Source organism: Salmo salar, chromosome ssa15 (genome assembly GCF_905237065.1).
Source record: "Salmo salar chromosome ssa15, Ssal_v3.1, whole genome shotgun sequence".
Classification (NCBI taxonomy): domain Eukaryota; kingdom Metazoa; phylum Chordata; class Actinopteri; order Salmoniformes; family Salmonidae; genus Salmo; species Salmo salar.
In genome coordinates this window covers 28800792-28825567 of record NC_059456.1, presented here as the reverse complement: position 1 = coordinate 28825567, position 24776 = coordinate 28800792, and the positions used below count along the sequence as shown (strand labels likewise).

Sequence of the window (24776 nt, the reverse complement as noted above, 5' to 3'; positions counted from 1 at the left end):
AAAAGCTAAGTGGTAAGCACAAAGGCACCGTTTTATTGCTCTGCAACCAAGGTTGAGGAGCCTGGGCTATTTGCTTTGTCCAATAAGATTGACAAAGCCTGGATACAGGACAAACTGTGTCTCATAAGATGCACACAATGGCAGCAATAATTCATACACAATGGGAATGGATGGCTTATTGTACTGGAACATTTCAGATGACTCTTGTAAAGAATCTATAACAGCAGCAGTGTATTGCTGTTGAGAGAAGAGCTGTTTTATTGGGTGGACTGTCGCAGTTTGCCACATCAAGTGGGCTTCACAAAATATATAAAGCTCATCCAAAATAATACTGATTTATAGTATTACATGTGATGACATCCAGTTTCCAGTCTCAGATTTGTACATACTATACATTGTTCTCTGATAATCAATATATCTAACAATAATTACATTCCAGGGGACTCGAGTTTAGCTGCAGGACTGTTTTGGACCTTCTTAAAACAACTAGAAAAACATAGATCATCATCAAACACAATGCAATGCCGGACTGGTGTTCTATTTGACAGATTACGTTACAATAAAATGTACCCAAATCTCTTTGTTCATCAGACCTGGGTTCAAATAGTATTTGCTTTCAAATACTTTAAGCGCTTGAGCCTGAAGGCGTGAAAGATGGACGGGTTGGCACTTTTCCTTTTGTTCCATTGTGCCGGGCAAGCTTAATCAACTGAAGTAGTTAAAGGAAAACCGATACTATTTGAACCCAGGTATGTTGTTCATCACTCAGATCTTTGCTGATCTGTAGTCTCCACCACAGCAACACTGTTCTAACTTGCTTAGCAACACCTTGTGCAGCAAACATACTGAAAAAAGGTCAGTGACTGGCTCCTTTGATGTTATAGTAAAATTACAATTCTAAAAAGACTAAACAAACAGACATCAGTTACAAACAGTGTGATAATGGGCTTGGTAATGGCTGGGGAGGATGGGCTTGTGGTAATGGCTGGGGAGGATGGGCTTGTGGTAATGGCTGGAGCGGAATTGCTAGAATGGCATCAAATACACATGGTTTGATGCCATTCCATTGGCTCCGTTCCAGCCATTATTATGAGCCGTTCTCCCTTCAGCAGCCTCCACTGGTCTGAAGGGGCCGACAACCACAGGAGTGACAGCACGCTTTTTCTAAAAGAGAGACATGGCACATTCTGTCATTTTGAGATAACAGGCCATGTCCCACATCTCTTGCAGTGATAATAATAACCCTGTAAATGGATGTTAGTTCAGAGCTTTATCAAAAGGGTCGTCTTTCCCTGAGTTCTCTTCTGGACAAAAATTGGAAGGTTCTGGAACATAACCAACGATGACGGCCTTTGCATTACAACGTGGAGTTGAGGAACTCGAGCAGTTCGGCGCGATTCTTGTCCCTCTGTTGAAACAATGTGTAGTATGCATAGGTTTACATTTTAGAGAGACTTACAATCAGTGCTTTCAACTATGGTAGTTAAAATAACCTTCACTTTTCATAATCATTCTTAAGTAAAAAACCTTCATGCATCACACTCATACACACCAGCTTGTCTTTCTTTGACTTCTTCAATTTCATTTTGATCTTCTTTCCTGTGATTATGCTGTACTTGCTTTTTCTCCTCCTCTCCTTTAAATACTGAAAGATAGATTTTTCATTTCAAAATGACAGCTTTCAGAAAGCTTCAAACCACTGGTATGGATGTAGCTAACTTGGTTAAGGATAAATAGTCCCATAAATGTATTCTACCTTGGAGATCTGAATAGGTCCAGGTCCAGCGCTTTCCTCCTCTGGTGTCATTTTCTTGTCCTTCTTTCGTTTGTGCTTCTTCTCCTTTTTCCCTTTCTATATAAAAAAAAAAAAAAGAGTTAAAACAGAGGACACTTTACGTAAGTCAGAAACCACACCTTTAACAAAATAAATACTGAAAACGGAATATTTGAAGAAAAATACCTTGTGTTGTTTTTCCTTTTTCCTTTTCATAGAATTCCTTCTGGATTTGCTGCGGGAATCTAGACAGGAGAAAGCAAAATCTAACTGAAACACGGTCCTTCAGGCTTTGACTATTATCTATACAGGGCTCTACAAGTGCTACCATTTCGGGGACATATGCTCCTAAATATTTTGTTGTTCTACCTGGAATTTTTATTTGGGAGTACCAGTGCCCCTAGATGAAAAAGAAAAAAAAAATCACCCTGTTAAAAGTTGTTGTAATGATTTCTTCACTGTCCCACAGCCTCAGAAGTATGCAAACGTGGTAGCACAGAAAGAAAGGACAAGAGCGAGCTTCTTCAGAAGATGTGCTTCAAAAGTAGCTAGGATTCATATAGGCACAATGTAGCCTACATCTCAATCTTAAAAATCTATTTGCTTGTGCTCCTAAACTCTGTATTTTGTAATTGCTGGCAATTACTTTCATTAATACCTCAAATATGTTTCATTGTGCTCCTGAATTTCTTTGTGTGCTGCTACATTATTCAATTTAGGTGCACATGTAACTGTAGAGCCCTGAAATAATATGGTCATCTTTCAAATACAGTGCATTCAGAAAGTATTCAGACGCCTTCACTTTTTGCTACGTTACAGCCTTATTCTAATATGGATTAAATTAAAAAAAATCCTCATCAATCACACAATACCCCATAATGACGAAGTGGTAGGGACTGGGAGATTAGTCAGGATCAAGGGAAAGATGAACAGAGCAAAATACAGAGAGATCCTTGATGAAAACCTGCTCCAGAGCACTCAAGATCTCAGACTGGGGCGAAGATTCACCTTCCAACAGGACAACAATCCTAAGCACACAACTAAGAGAATGCAGGAGTGGCTTTGGGACAAGTCTCTGAATGTCCCTGAGTGGCCCAGCCAGAGCCTGGACTTGAACCCGATCAAACATCTCTAGAGAGACCTGAAAATACCTCTGCAGCGATGCTCCCCATCCAACCCGACAGAGCTTGAGAGGATCAGCAGAGAAGAATTGGAGAAACTCCCCAAATACAGGTGTGCCAAGTAGAGGTCGACCGATTAATCGGAATGGCCGATTAATTAGGGCCGATTTCAAGTTTTCATAACAATCGGAAATCGGTATTTTTGGATGCCGATTTGGCCGATTATTTAACTAGGCAAGTCAGTTAAGAACACATTCTTATTTTCAATGACGGCCTAGGAACGGTGGGTTAACTGCCTTGTTCCGGGGCAGAACGACAGATTTTTACCTTGTCTGCTCGGGGTTTCAATCTTGCAACCTTACGGTTAACTAGTCCAACGCTCTAACCACCTGCTTTACATTGCACTCCACGAGGAACCTGCCTGTTACGCAAATGCAGTAAGAAGCCAAGGTAAGTTGCTAGCTAGCATTAAACTCATCTTATAAAAAACAATCAATCAATGATAATCACTAGTTAACTACACATGGTTGATGATATTACTAGTTTATCTAGCCTGTCCTGCATTGCATATAATTTCTTAGGTACACGTTGCTCCAACCATAAACATCAATGCCTTTCTTAAAATCAATACACCAGTATATATTTTTAAACCTGAATATTTAGTTAATATTGCCTGCTAACATGAATTTCTTTTAACTAGGGAAAATGTGTCACTTCTCTTGCAAACAGAGTCAGGGTAGTCTGGGTATATGCAGCAGTTTGGGCTGCCTGGCTCGTTGCGAACTGTGAAGACTATTTCTTCCTAACAAAGACAGCCGACAGCCAAACGGGGGATGATTTAACAAAAGCGCATTTGAGAAAAAAAGCACAATCGTTGCACGACTGTACCTAACCATAAACATCAATGCCTTTCTTAAAATCAATACACAGAAGTATATACACTGCTCAAAAAAATAAAGGGAACACTTAAACAACACAATGTAACTCCAAGTCAATCACACTTCTGTGAAATCAAACTGTCCACTTAGGAAGCAACACTGATTGACAATAAATTTCACATGCTGTTGTGCAAATGGAATAGACAACAGGTGGAAATTATAGGCAATTAGCAAGACACCCCCAATAAAGGAGTGGTTCTGCAGGTGGTGACCACAGACCACTTTTCAGTTTGTATGCTTCCTGGCTGATGTTTTGGTCACTTTTGAATGCTGGCGGTGCTTTCACTCCAGTGGTAGCATGAGACGGAGTCTATGCGAGCTGTGGCAAGAAGGTTTGCTGTGTCTGTCAGCGTAGTGTCCAGAGCATGGAGGCGCTACCAGGAGACAGGCCAATACATCAGGAGACGTGGAGGAGGCCGTAGGAGGGCAACAACCCAGCAGCAGGACCGGTACCTCCGCCTTTGTGCAAGGAGGAGCAGGAGGATCACTGCCAGAGCCCTGCAAAATGACCTCCAGCAGGCCACAAATGTGCATGTGTCTGCTCAAACGGTCAGAAACAGACTCCATGAGGGTGGTATGAGGGCCCGACGTCCACAGGTGGGGGTTGTGCTTACAGCCCAACACCGTGCAGGACGTTTGGTATTTGCCAGAGAATACCAAGATTGGCAAATTTGCCACTGGCACCCTGTGCTCTTCACAGATGAAAGCAGGTTCACACTGAGCACATGTGACAGACGTGACAGAGTCTGGAGACGCCGTGGAGAACGTTCTGCTGCCTGCAACATCCTCCAGCATGACCGGTTTGGCGGTGGGTCAGTCATGGTGTGGGGTGGCATTTCTTTGGGGGGCCGCACAGCCCTCCATGTGCTCGCCAGAGGTAGCCTGACTGCCATTAGGTACAGAGATGAGATCCTTAGACCCCTTGTGAGACCATATGCTGGGTTCCTCCTAATGCAAGACAATGCTAGACCTCATGTGGCTGGAGTGTGTCAGCAATTCCTGCAAGAGGAAGGCATTGATGCTATGGACTGGCCCGCCCATTCCCCAGACCTGAATCCAATTGAGCACATCTGGGACATCATGTCTCGCTCCATCCACCAACGCCACGTTGCACCACAGACTGTCCAGGAGTTGGCGGATGCTTTAGACCAGGTCTGGGAGGAGATCCCTCAGGAGAACATCCGCCACCTCATCAGGAGCATGCCCAGGCGTTGTAGGGAGGTCATACAGGCACGTGGAGGCCACACACACTACTGAGCCTCATTTTGACTTGTTTTAAGGACATTACATCAAAGTTGGATCAGCCTGTAGTGTGGTTTTCCACTTTAATTTTGAGTGTGACTCCAAATCCAGACCTCCATGGGTTGATAAATTGGATTTCCATTGATTATTTTTGTGTGATTTTATTGTCAGCACATTCAACTATGTAAAGAAAAAAGTATTTAATAAGATTATTTCTTTCATTCAGATCTAGGATGTGTTGTTTAAGTGTTCCCTTTATTTTTTTGAGCAGTGTATTTTTAAACCTGCATATTTAGCTAAAAGAAATCCAGGTTAGCAGGCAATATTAACCAGGTGAAATTGGGTCATTTTGCATTCATTGCACGCAGAGTCAGGGTATATGCAACTGTTTGGGCCGCCTGGCTTGTTACGAACTAATTTGCCAGAATTTTACGTAATTATGACATAACATTGAAGGTTGTGCAATGTAACAGGAATATTTAGACTTAGGGATGCCACCCGTTAGATAAAATACGGAGCGGTTTCGTATTTCACTGACAGGAAAAACGTTTTGTTTTCGAGATGATAGATCCGGATTCGACCATATTAATGACCTAAGGCTCGTATTTCTGTGTGTTATTATGTTATAATTAAGTCTATGATTTGATAGAGCAGTCTGACTAAGCGATGGTAGGCAGCAGCAGGCTCGTAAGCGTTCATTCAAACAGCACTTTCGTGCGTTTGCCAGCAGCCCGTTTATGACTTCAAGCCTGTCAACTCCCAAGATTAGGCTGGTGTAACCGATGTGAAATGGCTAGCTAGTTAGCCGGGTGCGCACTAATAGCATTTCAAATGTCACTCGCTCTGAGACTTGGAGTAGTTTTCCCCCTTGCTCTTCATGGGTAACGCTGCTTCGAGGGTGGCTGTTGTCGATGTGTTCCTGGTTTGAGTCCAGGTAGGAGCGAGGAGAGGGACGGAAGCTATACTGTTACACTGGCAATACTAAAGTGCCTATAAGAACATCCAATAGTCAAAGGTATATGAAATACAAATCGTATAGAGAGAAATAGTCCTATAATTCCTATAATAACTACAACCTAAAACTTCTTACCTGGGAATATTGAAGACTCATGTTAAAAGGAACCACCAGCTTTCATATGTTCTCATGTTCTGAGCAAGGAACTTAAACGTTAGCTTTTTTACAAGGCACATATTGCACTTGTACTTTCTTCTCCAACACTTTGTTTTTGCATTATTTAAACCAAATTGAACATGTTTCATTATTTATTTGAGGCTAAATTGATTTTATTGATGCATTATATTAAGTTAAAATAAGTGTTGCTTCAACAAAGTACTGAATAAGTACTGAATAAAGGGTCTGAATACTTATGTAAATGTAATATTTTAAATACATTTGCAAAAATTTATAAAAACAATTTTTGCTTTGTCATTATGAGACAGTGTGTGTAGATTGATGAAAGAAAAAACAATTTAATCAATTTTAGAATAAGGCTGTAACGTAACAAAATGTGGAAAAAGTGAACGGGTCTGAAAACTTTCCGAAAGCACTGTACATGCGCTTCTTTACAACTACGGGACAAGTACTGGCACACTCACCACTGCTGCTGGAACTACTCCTACTGCGGGATGAAGAGCGGGATGAGGATGAGGAGGATGACGATGATGAGCTGGATGAGGAAGATGATCTACTGCGGCTCCGTTTCGTTTTCCTTTTTTCTTTCCCTTCAATAGAAAAATACAAGAGAACAGTGACTATTTATCATGAGTCCAAGGTAGGCGCACGCACACACACTTGTGGTACCCGTGTGGCTCAGTTGGTAGAGCATGGTGTTTGCAACGCCAGGGTTGTGGGTTCGCTTCCCACAGGGGACCAGTACGGGAAAAGAATGTATGAAATGTATGCATTCACTACTGTAAGTCACTCTGGATAAGAGCGTCTGCTAAATGACTAAAATGTAAATGTAAAATGTAATCAGTTAATAAGTGATCACAATAGACCATTAAATGACCTGTGCTTGTAGATCTTCTGTCATTTCCTCTTGTGGCAGACTCAGTACTTCTTCTGTCATTTCCTCTTGTGGCAGACTCAGTACTTCTGTCATTTCCTCTTGTGGCAGACTCAGTACTTCTTCTGTCATTTCCTCTTGTGGCAGACTCAGTACTTCTTCTGTCATTTCCTCTTGTGGCAGACTCAGTACTTCTTCTGTCATTTCCTCTTGTGGCAGACTCAGTACTTCTTCTGTCATTTCCTCTTGTGGCAGACTCAGTACTTCTTCTGTCATTTCCTCTTGTGGCAGACTCAGTACTTCTGTAATTTCCTCTTGTGGCAGACTCAGTACTTCTTCTGTCATTTCCTCTTGTGGCAGACTCAGTACTTCTGTCATTTCCTCTTGTGGCAGACTCAGTACTTCTTCTGTCATTTCCTCTTGTGGCAGACTCAGTACTTCTTCTGTCATTTCCTCTTGTGGCAGACTCAGTACTTCTTCTGTCATTTCCTCTTGTGGCAGACTCAGTAGTAGTACTTTTTCTTTCATAACTTCTTATACTGGACTCACTTTTCACGTTGTCTACTTTGCTGGACTAACAAAGACAAAGTAAAGGGTAATGCCTTATAAATCTGTTTGCATTGTGAGCCCAAACATCTATCATAAACCCGTCAGATTTTAAACACAGATCATCAGTAGCGTTTTTTAGCTAGCTAATTAGCATTCCTAAATGCAAAACAAGTTGCTAGCCCGATAACGTTAGTTACCTAGGTACTTACCATGGTGGCTGTTGTCTCGACAAAAAGAGGCGAATGCAATAAAAAGTTGCTGTTTATCAAAGTGATATTCTCTACACAATTATTAGCAATACTTTATCGATTGTACTTATTTGTCAATGTAACTGTATGGCTGTAAGAGATAACTGGCTGGCTACTCTGCTGACAACACGATTGAGACATTTTGCATCCCACAATGCACCATTGATTTCTTAAAGCAACACCGCAATATTTTAAACAGCAATATAATTCCATTTCTATGGTTGTAAACCTCGGTGGGCTCAAATATTATTTTTTGCATTTGACGGCTTGGAAGAGGTAAGGCAATAACACTGTATTTCCGTAACAAAAACAACATTCAATCAGAAAGAGAGAAAAAACCTATCCCTAATAGGATACAGTCACTGGATACTGCATACACAAGTCATGAATCTACAAAATAATTCAGTGACAGTAATAATGCTCCTCGTGCAGAATCAACCTGACCTTTCAACCCCTGGAAAGTCCTGCTAAATCCTGTGTGGTCAAAGGATGCACATTCATTAGTGCATGGGTCTTGACCCTGGAAAAGATACAGCACTCCACCCATTCTACTAGCCACAACTTTCTGGTTGTAAAAATAATGTTGATGGTGATTATGCAATGGAATCATGGCAAAAACGACACACAGAGTCACTCTGATATTACATATAATCATATTTATAAGTGCCAGTATTAGTATTTATACATTAACAACAGTGTCATACATATTCATTTTCTTTAACCTAAAAAGCTAATGTCATGTCAATCATTTCAACAAAGTCTTGACTGCTGGTGTCCTAAGCTTTAGGCCTACGTTTATATCACATGTTGGCTACTACATCAGCCAAATGAAATACTAGGCTATTTATCTATCTGTAGTCAGTTTAATCTTTCCTTGCAACAATGGTCTAGTACAGGAACTATTGTAGGCTATTTTCCTCCTGCATTCTAAAGTATAACCTTCGCTTTATTCAACAAAATGTTTGAAATATACAAAGACATACTTTTTTATCTGATACACTCTGTACCAATTGCTAGTCCTAGGTGCAGGGATTTAGAGAAACTAACTATATCCATTGTGAAACTAACTACACTGTACATTAAGAGGTTACAATAAGAAGTGAAAGAAATAAAGAAAGCTTATCAGTGACTATCTTTGTCATGCCCCATTTATTCTGTATCCATATTATAATTGTGATATGTAGCCTATCCGGTTTTTAATTGGACGTGTCAGATTTCAATGCAGCCTTTCTGTATTTGAAAAAACTTAGTGGGAGAAATTAAAATGGAAGACACTCTACTTTAGCATTGAGGTGATTGGGGCTGAAGAAGGAAAACCACAGAGTGTTGGGAGCACACAGAGAGTAGTTTAATGCAGGACCCATCCTTGCCCTGCGCCAATCCCTGTGAGCCATGGGCCCATATTTATCAAGCGTCTCAGATTAGAAGTGCTGATCTAGAAAGGCAAAACTGATCCTAGATCAGCACCCCAATATCAGACGCTTGATGAATACTGTCCCTTATCCACTGGGCCAAAAATGGTTGAATCAACGTTGTTTCCACATAACTTCAACAAAAAATGTCAATGTGATGACGTTGAATCAACGTGGAAACTGATTGGATTAACTAAAAGTCATCAAGGTAAAGGGATTTCAATGTTAACCTAAATTTATTGATGTATTTTTGTTGTTGATTTCACGTTGAATTCACGTTAGTTGACCACTCAAAAACATGTAAATCAAAACTAGATGTTGAAATGATATCTGTGCCTAGCGGGTAGCTACTGCCTATACTTCACAGGTCTGGGATCAGATTCTCTCCAGTAGGAGTAGTGGGCTTCAGTGTGGCGGCCCCGCAATGCAGCAGGCCAAAGTTGCAGTTGATTCTCTTCATGAAACAAGGCTTAAGCACACAATATCGGTTATGTCAGTTGGATGGCGAAAAATATACAATGTATAACCCTAACTATTGAGGAAAAACAAATGTCTGTTAACATTTTGAGGAGGATTGGTGATATGATTGAATGTCAGCTTGATATACTGTTTCTACTATTTCTATACAGTTTCTACTGTTTCTAGTGGCTCAGAACAGTGGCACATTATTGGTTATCAAATTCAGTAAAAAAAAAGAATCCCTGAAAGTATCTTTCCTCCGAATGTGTGAAAGAACAGTTCATGCTTATATGCAACTTACTAAGGGGCATTTATATCAAAATGCTGCTTCGTTGAAATCAATTTTCAGACTAACACATCCAAAACTCTGCAAGCATGTAAGGTTTGATATGATTTTCTGTAAACAAAAATACTTACAATGTTATTTCAATTACATTGAGACCTGATAATACATGTTTTGTATGTAACACACCCACCTCTTACACTTTAGTTGGAATTATAATGAGCTAGAACATCTTTCCCAAATGCTCTTCAGTGGACCTATTCTATTCAATTAAATATTAAAATATTTAATACAAATCTATGGACAATGAGGACGTAGTTTGATACACAGAAAAGTGCAACATGAGCTTCCTTGCTGTTCAGATTGAATTAGAGATGTGTAAATAAGGTAGCTTGAACCACTTCAAATATGATTTGATATGATCTCAATTAGTCTCAAATCAATACATTTATGCTGTGGGTAAAAACAACTGACAAGTTGATAGTACGGTCATCCTGGGTTGATCTCAGTAGCATAACTTGGCTTCCTCTCCTTCTCTCCATCTGCACTGATGGTCAAGACATTAGACAGGTGACGCAGGAAGTCCTGGTAGGGATCCACCACTTAAACGAAGGAGAGGAGACGAGGAGAGGAAGCCAGCTAAGAATATTAACATACACCCAAGGTCTAATGTCTGGTTCATGATTTCTCACTTTCCCATCTTTAGCTCTAAGGGTTGTGGATAATGTATTTGCAGCGCAGGGCGGGAGATTTAGGCCTCTGCTTTGTTCATGGAATGGTCTCCGTGAGCCAGGCTCTCCTCGCCCTCTTCCTCTTCAGGAACCTAAGGACAGTCACATCTCAGTCAGTAACAGATCTTACAGTTTAGCCGCAATTTCATCTACGCCAAATCATATTTGTTATAAGATAGTATTTTTTTATTTACAAATTAAATATTTTTTGCATGTCACCATGACATGTAATACAATACAATATGCCATATTAGACATATATGGCTAATGCCACATTACGATATTGGATATCTCAAATGTTATATGAGTGTCACACCAATACATGAAACATCATGTACCGTGGACTGTATAGCTCAGGTGTTTGATTCAACTGTAAGCTAGTGATGTTCAAGGATGGAACAGTACGATGTGTTTTATCTCTCAAGTTCTTACCTCCCAATAGATTGAATCATCAAAGCAGTTCTGATCTGGAGGCTGTCCCCAGAATGGAAGCTTCATTATCAGACCTGTACAAAGAGATAAGTCAATTACAGTATTATTCAATACGTTTCCCCGTCTTCATGGAATAAAGTTCATTGTCATGATCTCAACGATTTGATGATGAGTGTAGAAATATAATATTTATATTACCATACGAAAACCGACAGGAAGTCTGTTCAAATGTGATGTCGATTTTTGAATGACAAAACATTTCACTGTGTTTTCTCCACCCACCTGTCATGGCTCCTCCAACCAAAGCGAACCCAAGGGATGAGGCCAGGGCTGCAGCCTGCATGGCAGCGCTCCTGAGGGAAGAAGGGTGGAGAAGAGAAAATGAGAAGGATACAGTACTTTGTTTTTTTTAAGAGACCCTTATTTTGACACTTATTATTGAGGCCAAGGTCACGCCTTCACTGAAAAGTGAATTACTATAGACATTCCAGAACTACAGTATCTATACATGGCCACTGGTCAAAGTTTCTGAGTTTCCCATTACTGTTGATTATGAAAATGACTACACATTGTAATTTACCAAAAGTCTTTATAAAAATCATTCCTGTTTCTTAATATGCTTGTATAGATGTACAGTATGAACAGTGTTGTTAGATGAGCCTTACCCATTCTTCTTTCCCAGAGCGACAGCCACAATGCCAGCGATACCCCCAAGGATGCCAGGCATGCCGTGCAGATTGTGGACGCCACAGGTGTCCTGGATGCCCAGGTTGGATGCCAGGATGGGCTGAAATGCAGAGAGAAACAGGGGTCTCATTTACATTATTCCCTACGGCCCACTCATTTCATCAATTTTCGAGCTATCTGATGGTAGGTGTTTGTTTTGACTAAAATGCAAGTTTCTCCCAGCACGCAAAACTGGTTTCACCAACCACAACCAGAACCATTTCTGCTCATTAGGCTGAGGAGTTAGTTAGGATGCTGGTAGAAAGCTATTATTCAAAAGAATGTAGGTGTATTGCCACTCACAAGACACATTACAACCCTAGTTAACAATGGCATTTTCTAGACAGTTTGGTGTCCTGGTCCATCTCAGGATTGTCTTCCTATTGGTTCAGACGTGTGTGACCTTTGTACTCACAGTGAGGAACTTGAAGCCCAGGGTGGAGACGATGCCAGCCACGAATCCGATGATCATGGCACCGAAAGGCCCGATGTCCATGTCAGCGCAGGTTCCCACGGCAACACCTCCGGCCAGAGTGGCATTCTGGATGTGGACCTATGGAAGCATCTATTAGCTATGCTACAGTAGGTGCTGTGTGAGATTCTATCGTCTCTCTCCCAGAGACACACATGCACGCACACACACAACACACACACTCAATAGCCTTGTTTAAATATATACAAGTCAAATAAATTGAGGAGGTAAACAATCTACAGCTTTGCTGTCTTCTGACTCTTTGTGGTTTGAGTGAAGCGTGTGTTATCTCACCATGTCCAGTTTCCCTTTGTGCTCCACCAGGCTGGAGACGGCGTAGGCGGAGAGCACACAGGCAGCCAGCGAGAAGTAGGTGTTGGTGACAGCCATGAGCTGATCAGCACCGGGTTCTGCGATGGCAGAGTTGAAACTGGGCCAGAACATCCAGAGGAACACAGTACCTGGAGAAGATATTCAAGTAGATTTTTATTTGTCTGCTACTTCAATTGATTCTGAAATATATAAAACAAAAAAAACGAATGCATTAAATGTATTAAAACTATGTCAAACAGAAGTTGGCCTGCTTGTCTGAAGCAATTAACTTTTTGTCCACTGATCTATCTTTTAATAGTAGTTAGTGACTGACTACAGTAATAAGATCAACTGAATTTTGCATTGACTGTGATGACTGCCATGTGAGTTGCTGCTCCTACCGATCATGGCGAAGAGGTCAGAGTGGTAGACAGAGCCGTCGTTCTCATGACCGTTCCGCAGAGCTGGCCTGTACAGCATACGGGCCACTGCTAGACCGAAGTATGCCCCGAAGGCATGGATAATCATGGAGGCCCCAACATCATTGGCCTGTGAGTTGGACAAACCACATAAACCACTTCATTATGTTGTAAAACAAAATACAACAATTCAAATAAAAGCCCTCCCAAACAAACTTTCTCCTTAGCCTGCTAGTTATCTCAATCACTTGTCAATCACTCATCCATCCCGCCTCTGCCCATTCCCAAGCAAAACTAGTGCACTGATTGGTTGGGAATAGGAATGGACAGATTTAAGAATAAAATTTGACCCCTTGACCTTAATTTTTTTTTTTCTCCAATTGTAGACTCATCCCTATGAATTAACGGCATGATTATATTTATAAGAGCCCTTTTGGTAGGATGAATCTTGTCTAGTTGTTTTGGGCTACCACTTCTCACCACTAGAGACCAATCTCGCAGGGGTTAGGGGGTCAGGTGGTGAGGTCGTGTGTATAAGGGCCTAGGTAAACGGGTAGTAGTCATGCACAGTAGGGGGTGGCATGCACCTTAAAAGTTTGTTTACGGACCGCCATGATACCAAGGAAGAAGAAGAAGTCGTTATGCATGGATCAAAAGGAGATTCACCATTTTCTTTTTACCATTACTCACAAGATTGCACACAATATTGCTCATTGGACCGTATTAACTAATATACTTTTCTTGCATTGTGTTGTCTTTCATGTACACGAGTGCTTAGATGAGTGGATGGGGGTGAAGTTAGTCTGTTGTGACTGACTATTAACATAAGGGTTGGTTCTGGGTTCTGAGATTATGGTGAAGTGCACTGACCTTCAGGACTTCGGCCACCAGATGTTCATTGATGCCGAAGATGGTGATCTCAAGGAGGGTCATGATGAGGAGCTGGACTGGGCTGGTTTTTCCCAGGACCGCCCCGAACGAGATCAGAACCGTGGCTGTGCTGAAGTCTGCGTTGATCATCCTTTTGGTGAGGAGTAAGAGGAGGTGGAGGTGGAGGTGGGGAGAGAGAGACAGAGAGACAGAGAGAGACAGACAAAGAGAGATACATTATTAACACTTAAACAGACCACTTCCTCGGTTGTCCTCTATCCTGTGGACATAATGCTGCTACTGCAAGCTACATTCCTTCTGACTGTACTGTGTTTTATTGTATTTACTTGAAGATGGAGACTTTGATCTTTCCTTCGTCCAGGTGCCAGAGGCCTTGCACGAGGAGACCCCACTGCAGAGCGAAGGCAGCCAGGAGCAGGTTGAGGCCCACGCTGCTGAAGCCATATCTCTTCAGGAAGGTCATCAGGAAGCCGAAGCCAATGAAGATCATCACGTGGACATCCTGGAACACTGTGGACCAATGAGAATGCAGGTCAGAGGTCAGCTCAGGGGAGTTTGACTATTTGATCCTTAACATAACATGGTTTTATTGAAGGTCCATTATGGCCAATCTGGCCCTATTTGATTTATTCATCACATTGAATGAACACTGAATGAAAACAGAGAGGATGAAAACAAGGACACTGAATGAAACTAATAAAGGGTGTAAACAAGACAAAAAAAGACAAAAATGCAACTGTAAAGACATTCAAATCGGTTGACAGACCAGCAATTGATCAAATACCTAGGGCTTTGCCTTTCGATGCTCGAATGACTCACGGAGCAGCCGCATTGGACTGTGCAGCAATCGTAGTAACCCCTATCCCCACAAGGGGTCATTGTAAATCCGGACTTGTTGGAGGATGGAAGACCAATTCAATTAGTCTGTGAATGGGATACTGAGAACTGAGGCTCCCGATAACCGTGTCGTGTCAGTAACCTCAAGCTGTTCCATTCACTGACTTCACATGATCTTAATCAAGTCTTCTGAACTTATCAGAGGGTCTCTGGGAAGCAGACAATCCACAGTTAAACACATTCCTCACTATTAGTTTCAGTTACTGGAATTATAAGGACAGGGGTCTTGTGAATGGATCACTGTCTTTGCACTTTATGTACTGTATGTTTAGATTGATTTACGTAAGAGGACAGAGACTTTACTGTATGAGGGCTCTAGTTCACTGTGTTTGTGGACAGTAGGATGTGAGCTCCGTCCGATCGTCTGCAGAAACTGACCAGACGTGTATGTGTGTGTGCATCTGGTGTGCGTGTGTGCGCATGCCTGTGTCTGTAGCTTAGAACGGTAACCTCCACTCTCGCGCAATGCTCACAAAAGGTTCCCTTCCCTGAAATGCCTGACAACAGGAACTTCCTAGTCTCAAAAGCCATGTGCGATGGAAGACGGGTTCTCATCTGGAAAGTACATGAAGGTGTGGCAGAAAGGGAAAACAATAGGCCTCATTTCTCCAGGTCTGGTTAGCATTGTGGTGAGCAGTTAGCATTGTGGTGAGCAGTTAGCATTGTGGTGAGCAGTTAACATTGTGGTGAGCAGTTAGCATTGTGGTGAGCAGTTAGCATTGTGGTGTCAGGGCAGGACCTAGGCAGACAGTCACTACTCAGAAAGTCCTGGCTGGGGAAGTGATGGAATATAGGGTGTGGGGTGGGGGGTTTGGGGGCTTAGTTGCAGCATAGACTAGCTCATACGTCCATTGTCTTCTTTTTGTCTGTGACTATGTATGACTACTATGTACAAGCATTTTGCAACACTCACAATAACATCTGCTAACCATGTGTATGTGATCAATAAAATGTGATTTGATTTACTGTATGACTCCGTCTACCAAAATGCCATTCTAGAGCTTATATACATCTCTATCTTATAGTGCGGTCTTGAAATACAAGTCCGTGCTATAAATATAACCGATGCTGCATTGTACAGTTGTAGAGGAATTGTAGTAACTGGCAATTCACTTTAGAGTTGAGTTTGTTTGGAGGCTCCCTGTTTCTGCCACACCATGATAGAGACATAATAAACAGGAAGGTTAGCTCATCTAAACAGATATTGTCTCTGATTAGAAGTCTGTGAATTCCTCTCTCTCATTATTGTGTTTACATGTGACTGGCTCTTTCTCCCCAGTAGTGCATTGTATTGCTATGGATGACATTCAGCACACTACACCATGATTCTAATCAGGTTTAGTATTACTTACGCAATGCCTCCGAGACGTCATAGGATACATTATAACTCTTCTGGCACTGGTCAGAACACCCGCGCCCATCCGGGAACAAACAAATAACTCAAATCTATTCAATCTTTTCCCTGATATCGAAGTCTGAACAATGTCAGATATGTAAGATATACAAATAGCCTTGTAAGATATATAAAAGGTAAGATATACAAATAGCCGTGTGTTGACTTGACTTTTGTTACGGAAAAAATCTGCATTTTTGTTGTTTATACATTGCATGCAATGTTTTCTGTTCTTTGGCACTGATTGTGGGTACTGATTATTGGGAATGTGCAAATCAAACATCTCTGGGTGGATGCAAGGGAATGGACCGTATGCTAATAATGCTAATAATACAAACTAGAAAATACGATGTATCGTGTAAAGGTGCTGAGAACTGCCTTACCTGATAACTTCCTGGCATTGCAAGCACAGAGCACCAAACTTTAGAACATAACAGCAAAACAAATCTCAGCTTTAGTCTTGTCTATATTGCATATCTTTATTTTTTTGGTCCACCGCTGCACACTGTCATCTAAAATCTTGAATGTTTTATTTCTTTGGCTTGGTAAGGTATGCACTATGCACCCATTGAGGAAGCCCTTGGACGGTCCTATATCACCTGAATACTTGATCCCTTGGTGACATCATACCAGTTGGCGGTTCTAAGAAAAGGATGTGGTGGGAGCTAGAGAGGTCCATTTGGAACTCAGCCTCGTAGATGGCCTCTTTGCCCAACATGTTAGGTCATCCCCCATATGGTAGTTGTATTGTGCTAGCACTCTAACCAAGATTTCAAGTATTTTCTGGATTGCTAGTCTGAAGGTGTGTCAGTCTGAAAGGAGATGGTTTCAGGCCAGCAACTTAATTATTTTCGATAATGTTGAATCCTGACATATTTGGAGGTCAGTCCACAATGATCTGCCGAAGAAGCTTGCTCTGAAACGTGTCAGCATCAAACATCATTGAAGGGAATTAAATTGCTGTTCCTCAACCGTCCATCAACATTTCAGTAATCCCTAGTGTGCTCATTCTGTCCCCCAGGCATGATGATCTAATGCCAACGCCACTGCATTCACTAGGGCGGGCGCCCGTGAAAGTATGGATCATGCAAATACAGTTGAAGTCGGAAGTTTACATACACTTAGGTTGGAGTCATTAAAACTCGTTTTACAACCACTCCACAAATTTCTTGTTAACAAACTATAGTTTTGGCAAGTCGGTTAGGACATCTTTTTTTTCCAACAATTGTTTACAGACAGATTATTTCACTTATAACTCACTGTATCACAATTCCATTGGGTCAGAAATGTACATACACTAAGTTGACTGTGCCTTTAAACAGCTTGGAAAATTCCAGAAAACAATGTCATGGCTTTAGAAGCTTCTGATAGTCTAATAGACATCATTTGAGTCAATTGGAGGTGTACCTGTGGATGTATTTCAAGGCTTACCTTCAAACTCAGTGCCTCTTTGCTTGACATCATGGGAAAATCAAAAGAAATCAGCCAAGACCTCAGAAAAAATATTGTAGACCTCCACAAGTCTGGTTCATCCTTGGGAGCAATTTCCAAACGCCTGAAGGTACCACGTTCATCTGTACAAACAGTATTACGCAAGTATAAACACCATGGGACCACGCAGCCGCCATACCGCTCAGGATGGAGACGTGCTCTGTCTCCTAGAGATGAACGTACTTTGGTGCGAAAAGTGCAAGTCAATCCCAGAACAACAGCAAAGGACCTTGTGAAGATGCTGGAGTGCAAAAAGTATCTATATCCACAGTAAAACAAGTCCTATATCGACATAACCTGAAAGGCCGCTCAGCAAGGAAGAAGCCACTGCTCCAAAACCTCCATAAAAAAGCCAGACTACGGTTTGCAATTGCACATGGGGACAAGGATTGTACTTTTTGGAGAAATGTCCTCTGGTCTGATGAAACAAAATATAACTTTTTGGCCATAATGACCATCGCTATGTTTGGAGGAAAAAGGGAGAGGCTTGCAAGCCAAAGAACACCATCCCAACCGTGAAGCACGGGGGTGGCAGCATCATGTTGTGGGGGTGCTTTGCTGCAGGAGGGACTGGTGCACTTAACAAAATAGATGGCATCATGAGTCAGGAAAATTATCTGGATATATTGAAGCAACATCTCAAGACATCAGTTAGGAAGTTAAAGCTTGGTCACAAATGGGTCTTCCAACTGGACTATGACCCCAAGCATACTTTCAAAGTTGTGGCAAAATGGCTTAAGGACAACAAAGTCAAGGTATTGGAGTGGCCATCACAAAGCCCTGAACTCAATCCTATAGAAAATTTGTTGGCAGAACTGAAAAAGTGTGTGCGAGCAAGGAGGCCTACAAACCTGATTCATTTACACCAGCTATGTCAGGAGGAATGGGCCAAAATTCACCCAACTTATTGTGAGAAGCTTGTGGAAGGCGACCCGAAACGTTTGACCCAAGTAAAACAATTTAAAGGCAATGCTACCAAATACTAATTGAGTGTATGTAAACTTCTGACCCACTGGGAATGAGCTGAAATAAATCATTCTCTCTGCTATTATTCTGACATTTCACATTCTTAAAATAAAGTGGTGATCCTATCTGACCCAAGACGGAATTTTTACTAGGATTAAATGTCAGGAATTGAGAAAAATTGAGTTTAAATGTATTTGGCTAAGGTCTATGTCAAATTCCGACTTCAACTGTATGGGCAAACCTCCAAGGCACCAGTTTAATTTAGCATCTAACTGAATCTCACTGCAAGTCACTTTTTATGTTGTTAACTGTAATTACAAAATTGAATTCCGTCCGAATAGCGCCTGACTTTGATGATAGGGCTTTACGGCTGTGAAACAACTCCGTGTTGAATACATTCTTAAGGTTCCACTTCTCTGAGGAAAACAAGTATTTCACAGAGCCACAGAACCCATTGGTTCCTCTCAATTACATGTTTTCAATACTGATTTTGTCCCTTGATGAGAAAGCCCAGCAACAAGATAGGTTCCTTTTTTTCTAAATTGCATTTCTCTGCTTATTTCCTCTGCTTTGAACCTGTAATTGTGGAGTTTTGGTATGCACCATATAGACGGACGGACAGGGGGTGTAGAGAAAGGAAGTAATTGCCACCTTTTATACGCATATCTAACTGTATAATCCTTTAAACAATTACTATTTAAGATCTTGAAATAAAAAGGTATTTATTGTGGTTTATGTAGGATGAATTCGGATATTTTATTTAACCTTTTTTTAACTAGGCAAGTCAGTTAAGAACAAATACTTATTTACAATGATGGCCTAGGAAAGAGTGGGTTAACTGTCTTGTTCAGTGGCAGAACGACAGATTTTTACCTTGGTAGCTCGGGGATTCGATCTAGCAGCCTTTCAGCTACAGTGATACATTTATGTGACGCTAGAGGCGTCACATAAACAGGGACAGCTTAATCCTGATGCTTTTATTTCTTTGTCTGACAAGAGAAAATCAAAACTATTGTTAGGGCTCTCGAGTGGCGTAGCGGTCTAAGGCACTGCATATCAGTGCTAGAGGCGTCACTACAGACGCTGGTTCGATTCCATGCTGTATCACAACCGGCTGTGATTGGGAGTCCCATAGGGCTGGCGTAGGCCATCATTATAAATAAGAATCTGTTCTCAACTGACTTACCTGGCTAAATAAAATGAAATGACTAAGCCCTTGCTGAGAAACCACATGATCCACATCACTTCATTGGAGTGACATCATAGATGGGGGCAGAGCAAGCTTCAAACAGGAAGCTCACCTGCGGTAAGATCAGTGACATAGCATTTTTTCTGTTTTGATGTTAAGGTCACAAAAACTTGCACTGTGCCAAATTGTGATGTAAATGTGCATACTATGTACTTGTGCATCAAAATACATTAAAAAGTTACCAATATTATGTTTCTATTTGGTAATTCAGTCAGTTTTTGTTGTTCTGCTTCACCAACCATAGCTAGCTAAAGTAGGAGAGCATGAAGTAACTAAAGTGGGACAGTCTTATAGGCTTTTGGGACAGTCTTATAGGACAAAGATCCATCCAGTTTACTTTAGGGACCCCCTGTATTTAGGTTAGGCAGGGCTTTGCTTCTTGTAGTACTATATCCTGTTCATTTTTTCTTGTAGTACTGTTATTAGTGTTGTTATTAGTACTGTTATTGTACTGTTATTGGTACTGTTATTAGTACTGTTATTAGTACTGTTATTAGTACTGTTATTGTACTGTTATTTGTACTGTTATTTGTACTGTTATTAGTACTGTTACTAGTACTGTTATTAGTTATGTTATTGCACTGTTATTAGTACTGTTATTGTACTGTTATTAGTATTGTTATTAGTACTGTTATTGTACTGTTATTAGGACTTATTAGGACTGTTATTAGTATTGTTATTAGTACTGTTATTAGTACTGTTATTAGTACTGTTATTTGAGTGAATTCAGAAAAAGTGGGGCACTTTTTACATTTCCGTTTTCTGTAATCTCTTCAGAAATTTATCAAACATATTAGACCAACAAATCAAATCAATTTGTATTTGTCACATGGGCCGAAAACAACAGGTGTTGTGCTTACTTAATTTTTAAGTAAGTAACAACATTTTAGCAAAAAAATAAAATAAAAAATACAATCTAAATAAATAAATGTAACACAATAACGAGGCTATATACAGGGGGTACCGGTACCGAGTCAATGTGCGGGGGTACAGGTTAGTCAAGCTAATTTATGTAAATGTACATGTAGGTAGAGGTAAAGTGACTATGCATAGATAATAAACAGTGAGTAGTAGCGGCGTAAACACATGATACATTTCTGAAATCCTCAGATGTTTCCCATCACACAAAATTGAATAGAATAGTTATTGGGGTACAATTGGGACTATAATAATGGTATCCCAGTTTATTTAACCTGCTGTCTCAGTCTACCAAATGCAAACTGAAAATATGGTTTTGACTCAGTGTACACAAATGGGTGTGTCATGCCTGCTGTGACTATGATTAGGAAACATCTTGAAGTTTTCAGAAATGTGTTGGGCTTATATGTTGGATAAATGACAAACGAGGTTACAGCAGACAGAACTTTCTAAAAGTGTCCCACTTATTTTGAATTGACCCTATATTGTTTCTCTGATCATTTAGAACAACCTATAGTTATAAAAACTATTAGGATGTCTTTGGATATGACATAACGTAAACATTTTTACACATAGCCTAATTTTCACTCTTTCTGTCCTTGTAGTTGATTCCTCCAAATTGTTTTTTGTTTTGTTACAGAGAAAATTGGTCACATTTTGCTGAGTCGTCATTGACTATAATGCAATATGCAAACATGTTAGGAAACACATCAACTCCCATTCTGAATGTCTCTGCACAACATTATTTATGTCCACTGTGCCATAAATCCATGTTTAAATGATTCTGTTTACAACAACAAAAATATGCAAATATGGATTTATGGGACAGTGGAATTTGTTTTTCTAAAATTGAATGCAGAGATCATTCAGAATGGGATTCTAGTGTAATATGAGTTGGTGTTTTCTAACATGCTTTAGACACATTTTCATACTGCAAAATGGTTTTGGGGATCAACTACAATCACAAAAAGAGTGAAGTGTAAGTCTACATGTAAAAATAGGTGAACTTCCCCTTTAACATTTCTAAACACTGAACTAATCTCTTTGGGTCACAGCTGCCCCGCCCATTTATGGCTAAACCTCCGTACTGTAAGTCTTCAAGTATTTATGCTGTATAAAGATTTATGTACAAAAAAATGCCAGTGTCATATGTAAAGTAGTAGGGGTGGGTCTTTGTCACGTTTCAACTGGTAAGTCACAAGATTTACAATAGTCTCCAAACACAGATTATTGTGCACATGTGCAAACATTTTTACCCGTAACTCAATCAAATTCCCATTAAAATAAATTAAGAATTTATTTCCCTTCAGCGCATATGCAAGTTGATCCAGTTCCATTGTAAGTATGTGGATGGCATTCATCAGACACTCATATCCAGAGCGACTTACAGGAGCAATTAGTGTTAAGTGCTTTGATCAACTTTTCACTTAGTTGGCTCTGGGATTTGAACAAGCAACTTTTCGGTTACTGGCCCAACACTCTTGACTGCTAGGCTACCTGCCACTAGGCTTCCCCTTTGTACAGTCCGTCTGGGGGTAGCCACAGTGAACCTGCCCAGTATGAGAGAGAGGGGTGCCCCTATGACAGCTGGAGCATCTGGCCCGTCCCATACAGAATCATTTTAGGCGTGAGTCTGCTGCAATGGACACATGCACAACCAGGGTTGGATAGGTTACTTTCTAAATGAAATCCTTTACAGTTACTAGTTACCTGTCCAAAATTGTAATCAGTAACGTAACTTTTGAAATGTCCAAACACAGTAACGCAATCTGATTACATTCAGTTACTTTTGGATACATTTCCTCTTAACAGGCATTAGAAGAAGACAAAAAGGATCCATCAAACACATTTGGTGTGTCATAGTGGTCTCTGACTTGTGGTCAGACTCACTCAGGTGGAACAAACTTAAACTTGTGCCTTTTTTCAATTCTGAATTGAACGTCATTGAGAAAACAGAAAGGTGTAATAATGTATTTTTTACCAAACCTCCTTTCTGAATTTAAAAGTGATCCAAAAAGTAATCATCTAGTTTTTCAAAAGTATCTGTAATCTGATTACAATAATTTTGCTGTTAACATAACGGACTGCATTTTTATCTGTAATTGGATTACATGTAATCAGTTACTCCCAACCCTGTGCACAACAAGCGCACACTATGCTAACCCTCTGATTGATCACAGGAGCTACTGCACAATTATAAAGAGAAGAGGGGTCAAATCATTGAGACTCAATTGCATTATTAACTTCATAGCCTGTCATCCATAGCAACCATGGCTGCTATCAATAAGCCAAATACAAACAGATCCATGATTCTTCAACCGGGCTCCCACAGCCAGACTGACACACTGACAGACTATGTGTAGCACCACACTGAGGTAGCCTGCTCTCAGATCTGTTTCTGCCTTGCCAAACTGCTATGGTCATTGTCATACCAAGACAACACAAACTGATCTGGGAACAGGCTAACACTGAGAAGCCTTCAGGTGTCACTTACTGGGGTAGAGGGTCAGAGGATTCTGTTCCGTCTTCTCCTCATGGTGTGTGGCATTGTTGTGGGCTCCGTGCCCCCCGTGTTTCCCATCATCGTAGACCACAAACACAGCAAACAGGATGATGGTGATAATCTCCAGAGTCAGAGCCAGGATGGGAAACTTCAGCCTCATGTTGGTGGAGTAAGCAGGCATGCTAGCATGAACTAATTCTGTGTGTGTGTCTCTCTCCTCTCTCTCTCTCTCTCTCTCTCTCTCTCTCTCTCTCTCTCTCTCTCTCTGTCTGTCTGTCCCTATCTCTGGTACACTCTCACTCCCTCTCTCCCTATCTATCCTTTGGGGCTTGTGGTGGTAGTGTGACGGGGGAAGAGCAACTGGTGTCTGGTTTTAAATTGGTGGAGGTTTCGTGGGGACCAATGGCAGGGCATAACAGGCAGGCCCGGGTGGTTACTCCCACTTCTGCACTTTGCTTATGGGGATTGGTTCCCTCCCTGTTGGGTGTTTACTATTTTTAAAAGAGGGGGCAAAAACAAGACTTTGGCAAAACACACAGTAATGACAACCGGCCAGTGACAGAGCCATGATATTAATGGCTAATGAGCTTTTTCAAACTCATTTGCAATTGTAAAGTCAAATTAAATTGAGCCATAATCCTGTAAAAATGAAGATTAAAAAGCAGTCTCAATCATGTGCTGTGCAAATATACACTTTAAAATCCTTAAGAGTCTATTGACACACCTGTGCGTCAATCTAATTAACATGATAAAAAATCCCCATCAAAATCCATCAGTTTAAGATAGAGATATCCGCAGATGTCGGCCTTCCGCATCTGCGGTGGAACGTGGTAGAGCTAGAGCGCTGGTTGTCAGACCAGGTTAAAAGACCCCACCAGAGAGAGTTGCTGATACTATTTCAATGTAATTCTGTCCTAGTGCAGAAATGCTTGTTTAGTCCCACCCTCTGAACACTGACATATGGCTCTTTATAAATATTGACAATCATCTCCACCTTCCTTTGTGTGCATAGCTCAAATGGTCTCTAGCACAGCCCACACTCCGCGATTTGTAAACAAACCAAAAGCCAAGGTCAGGGTAGCTTCGCTAATAGCTAAGGAGCACAGCACAGCTAACGTAGCTATGGCGAGGCGAAGGACCATCTACTCTCCTCCCTCTTCTGCGACAGAATTGAAAGATCAAGTTTCAAGTTTTATTTGTCAAATGTACAGGATACACATGGTATACACCATCCAACAAAATGCTTAAGGATGAATACAGAGTTTAGTGGTAATTCTGAAGTTTTACTGGTGAAGCTAGAGGGTAGCTAACCTAGTCCAATAATGCTAGCTACAACTAGCTAGC

At 40.9% G+C, this 24776-nt stretch overlaps 2 protein-coding genes across 5 annotated transcripts; both read right to left on the bottom strand.

Moving 5' to 3' along the window:
* Nucleotides 1-234: 234 nt before the first annotated feature.
* Nucleotides 235-8049, bottom strand: si:ch211-22i13.2 (uncharacterized protein DDB_G0271670). 4 transcript variants are annotated; one of them, XM_014143976.2, is made up of 8 exons: nucleotides 7840-8049; nucleotides 7394-7655; nucleotides 7085-7360; nucleotides 6672-6797; nucleotides 1961-2019; nucleotides 1757-1852; nucleotides 1553-1645; nucleotides 235-1408 (listed from the first exon to the last, which is right to left on the bottom strand). In XM_014143976.2, exons 1-8 carry the CDS (start codon nucleotides 7840-7842, stop codon nucleotides 1358-1360), a joined length of 966 nt encoding a protein of 321 aa, XP_013999451.2. In that variant the 5' UTR covers nucleotides 7843-8049; the 3' UTR covers nucleotides 235-1357. The 4 variants fall into 4 exon arrangements, with proteins under 4 accessions (XP_013999451.2, XP_045551558.1, XP_045551557.1 ...); XM_045695602.1 differs by having other exon boundaries at nucleotides 7463-7655; XM_045695601.1 differs by having other exon boundaries at nucleotides 7085-7534; nucleotides 7571-7655; nucleotides 7840-8047.
* A 465-nt stretch (nucleotides 8050-8514) lies between these two features.
* rhag (Rh associated glycoprotein) lies at nucleotides 8515-23769 on the bottom strand. Its single transcript, XM_014143974.2, has 10 exons — nucleotides 23424-23769; nucleotides 14342-14525; nucleotides 13995-14145; nucleotides 13107-13254; nucleotides 12688-12854; nucleotides 12337-12474; nucleotides 11861-11982; nucleotides 11478-11548; nucleotides 11196-11269; nucleotides 8515-10855 (listed from the first exon to the last, which is right to left on the bottom strand). Exons 1-10 carry the CDS (start codon nucleotides 23611-23613, stop codon nucleotides 10784-10786), a joined length of 1317 nt encoding a protein of 438 aa, XP_013999449.1. The 5' UTR covers nucleotides 23614-23769; the 3' UTR covers nucleotides 8515-10783.
* Nucleotides 23770-24776: the final 1007 nt, after the last annotated feature.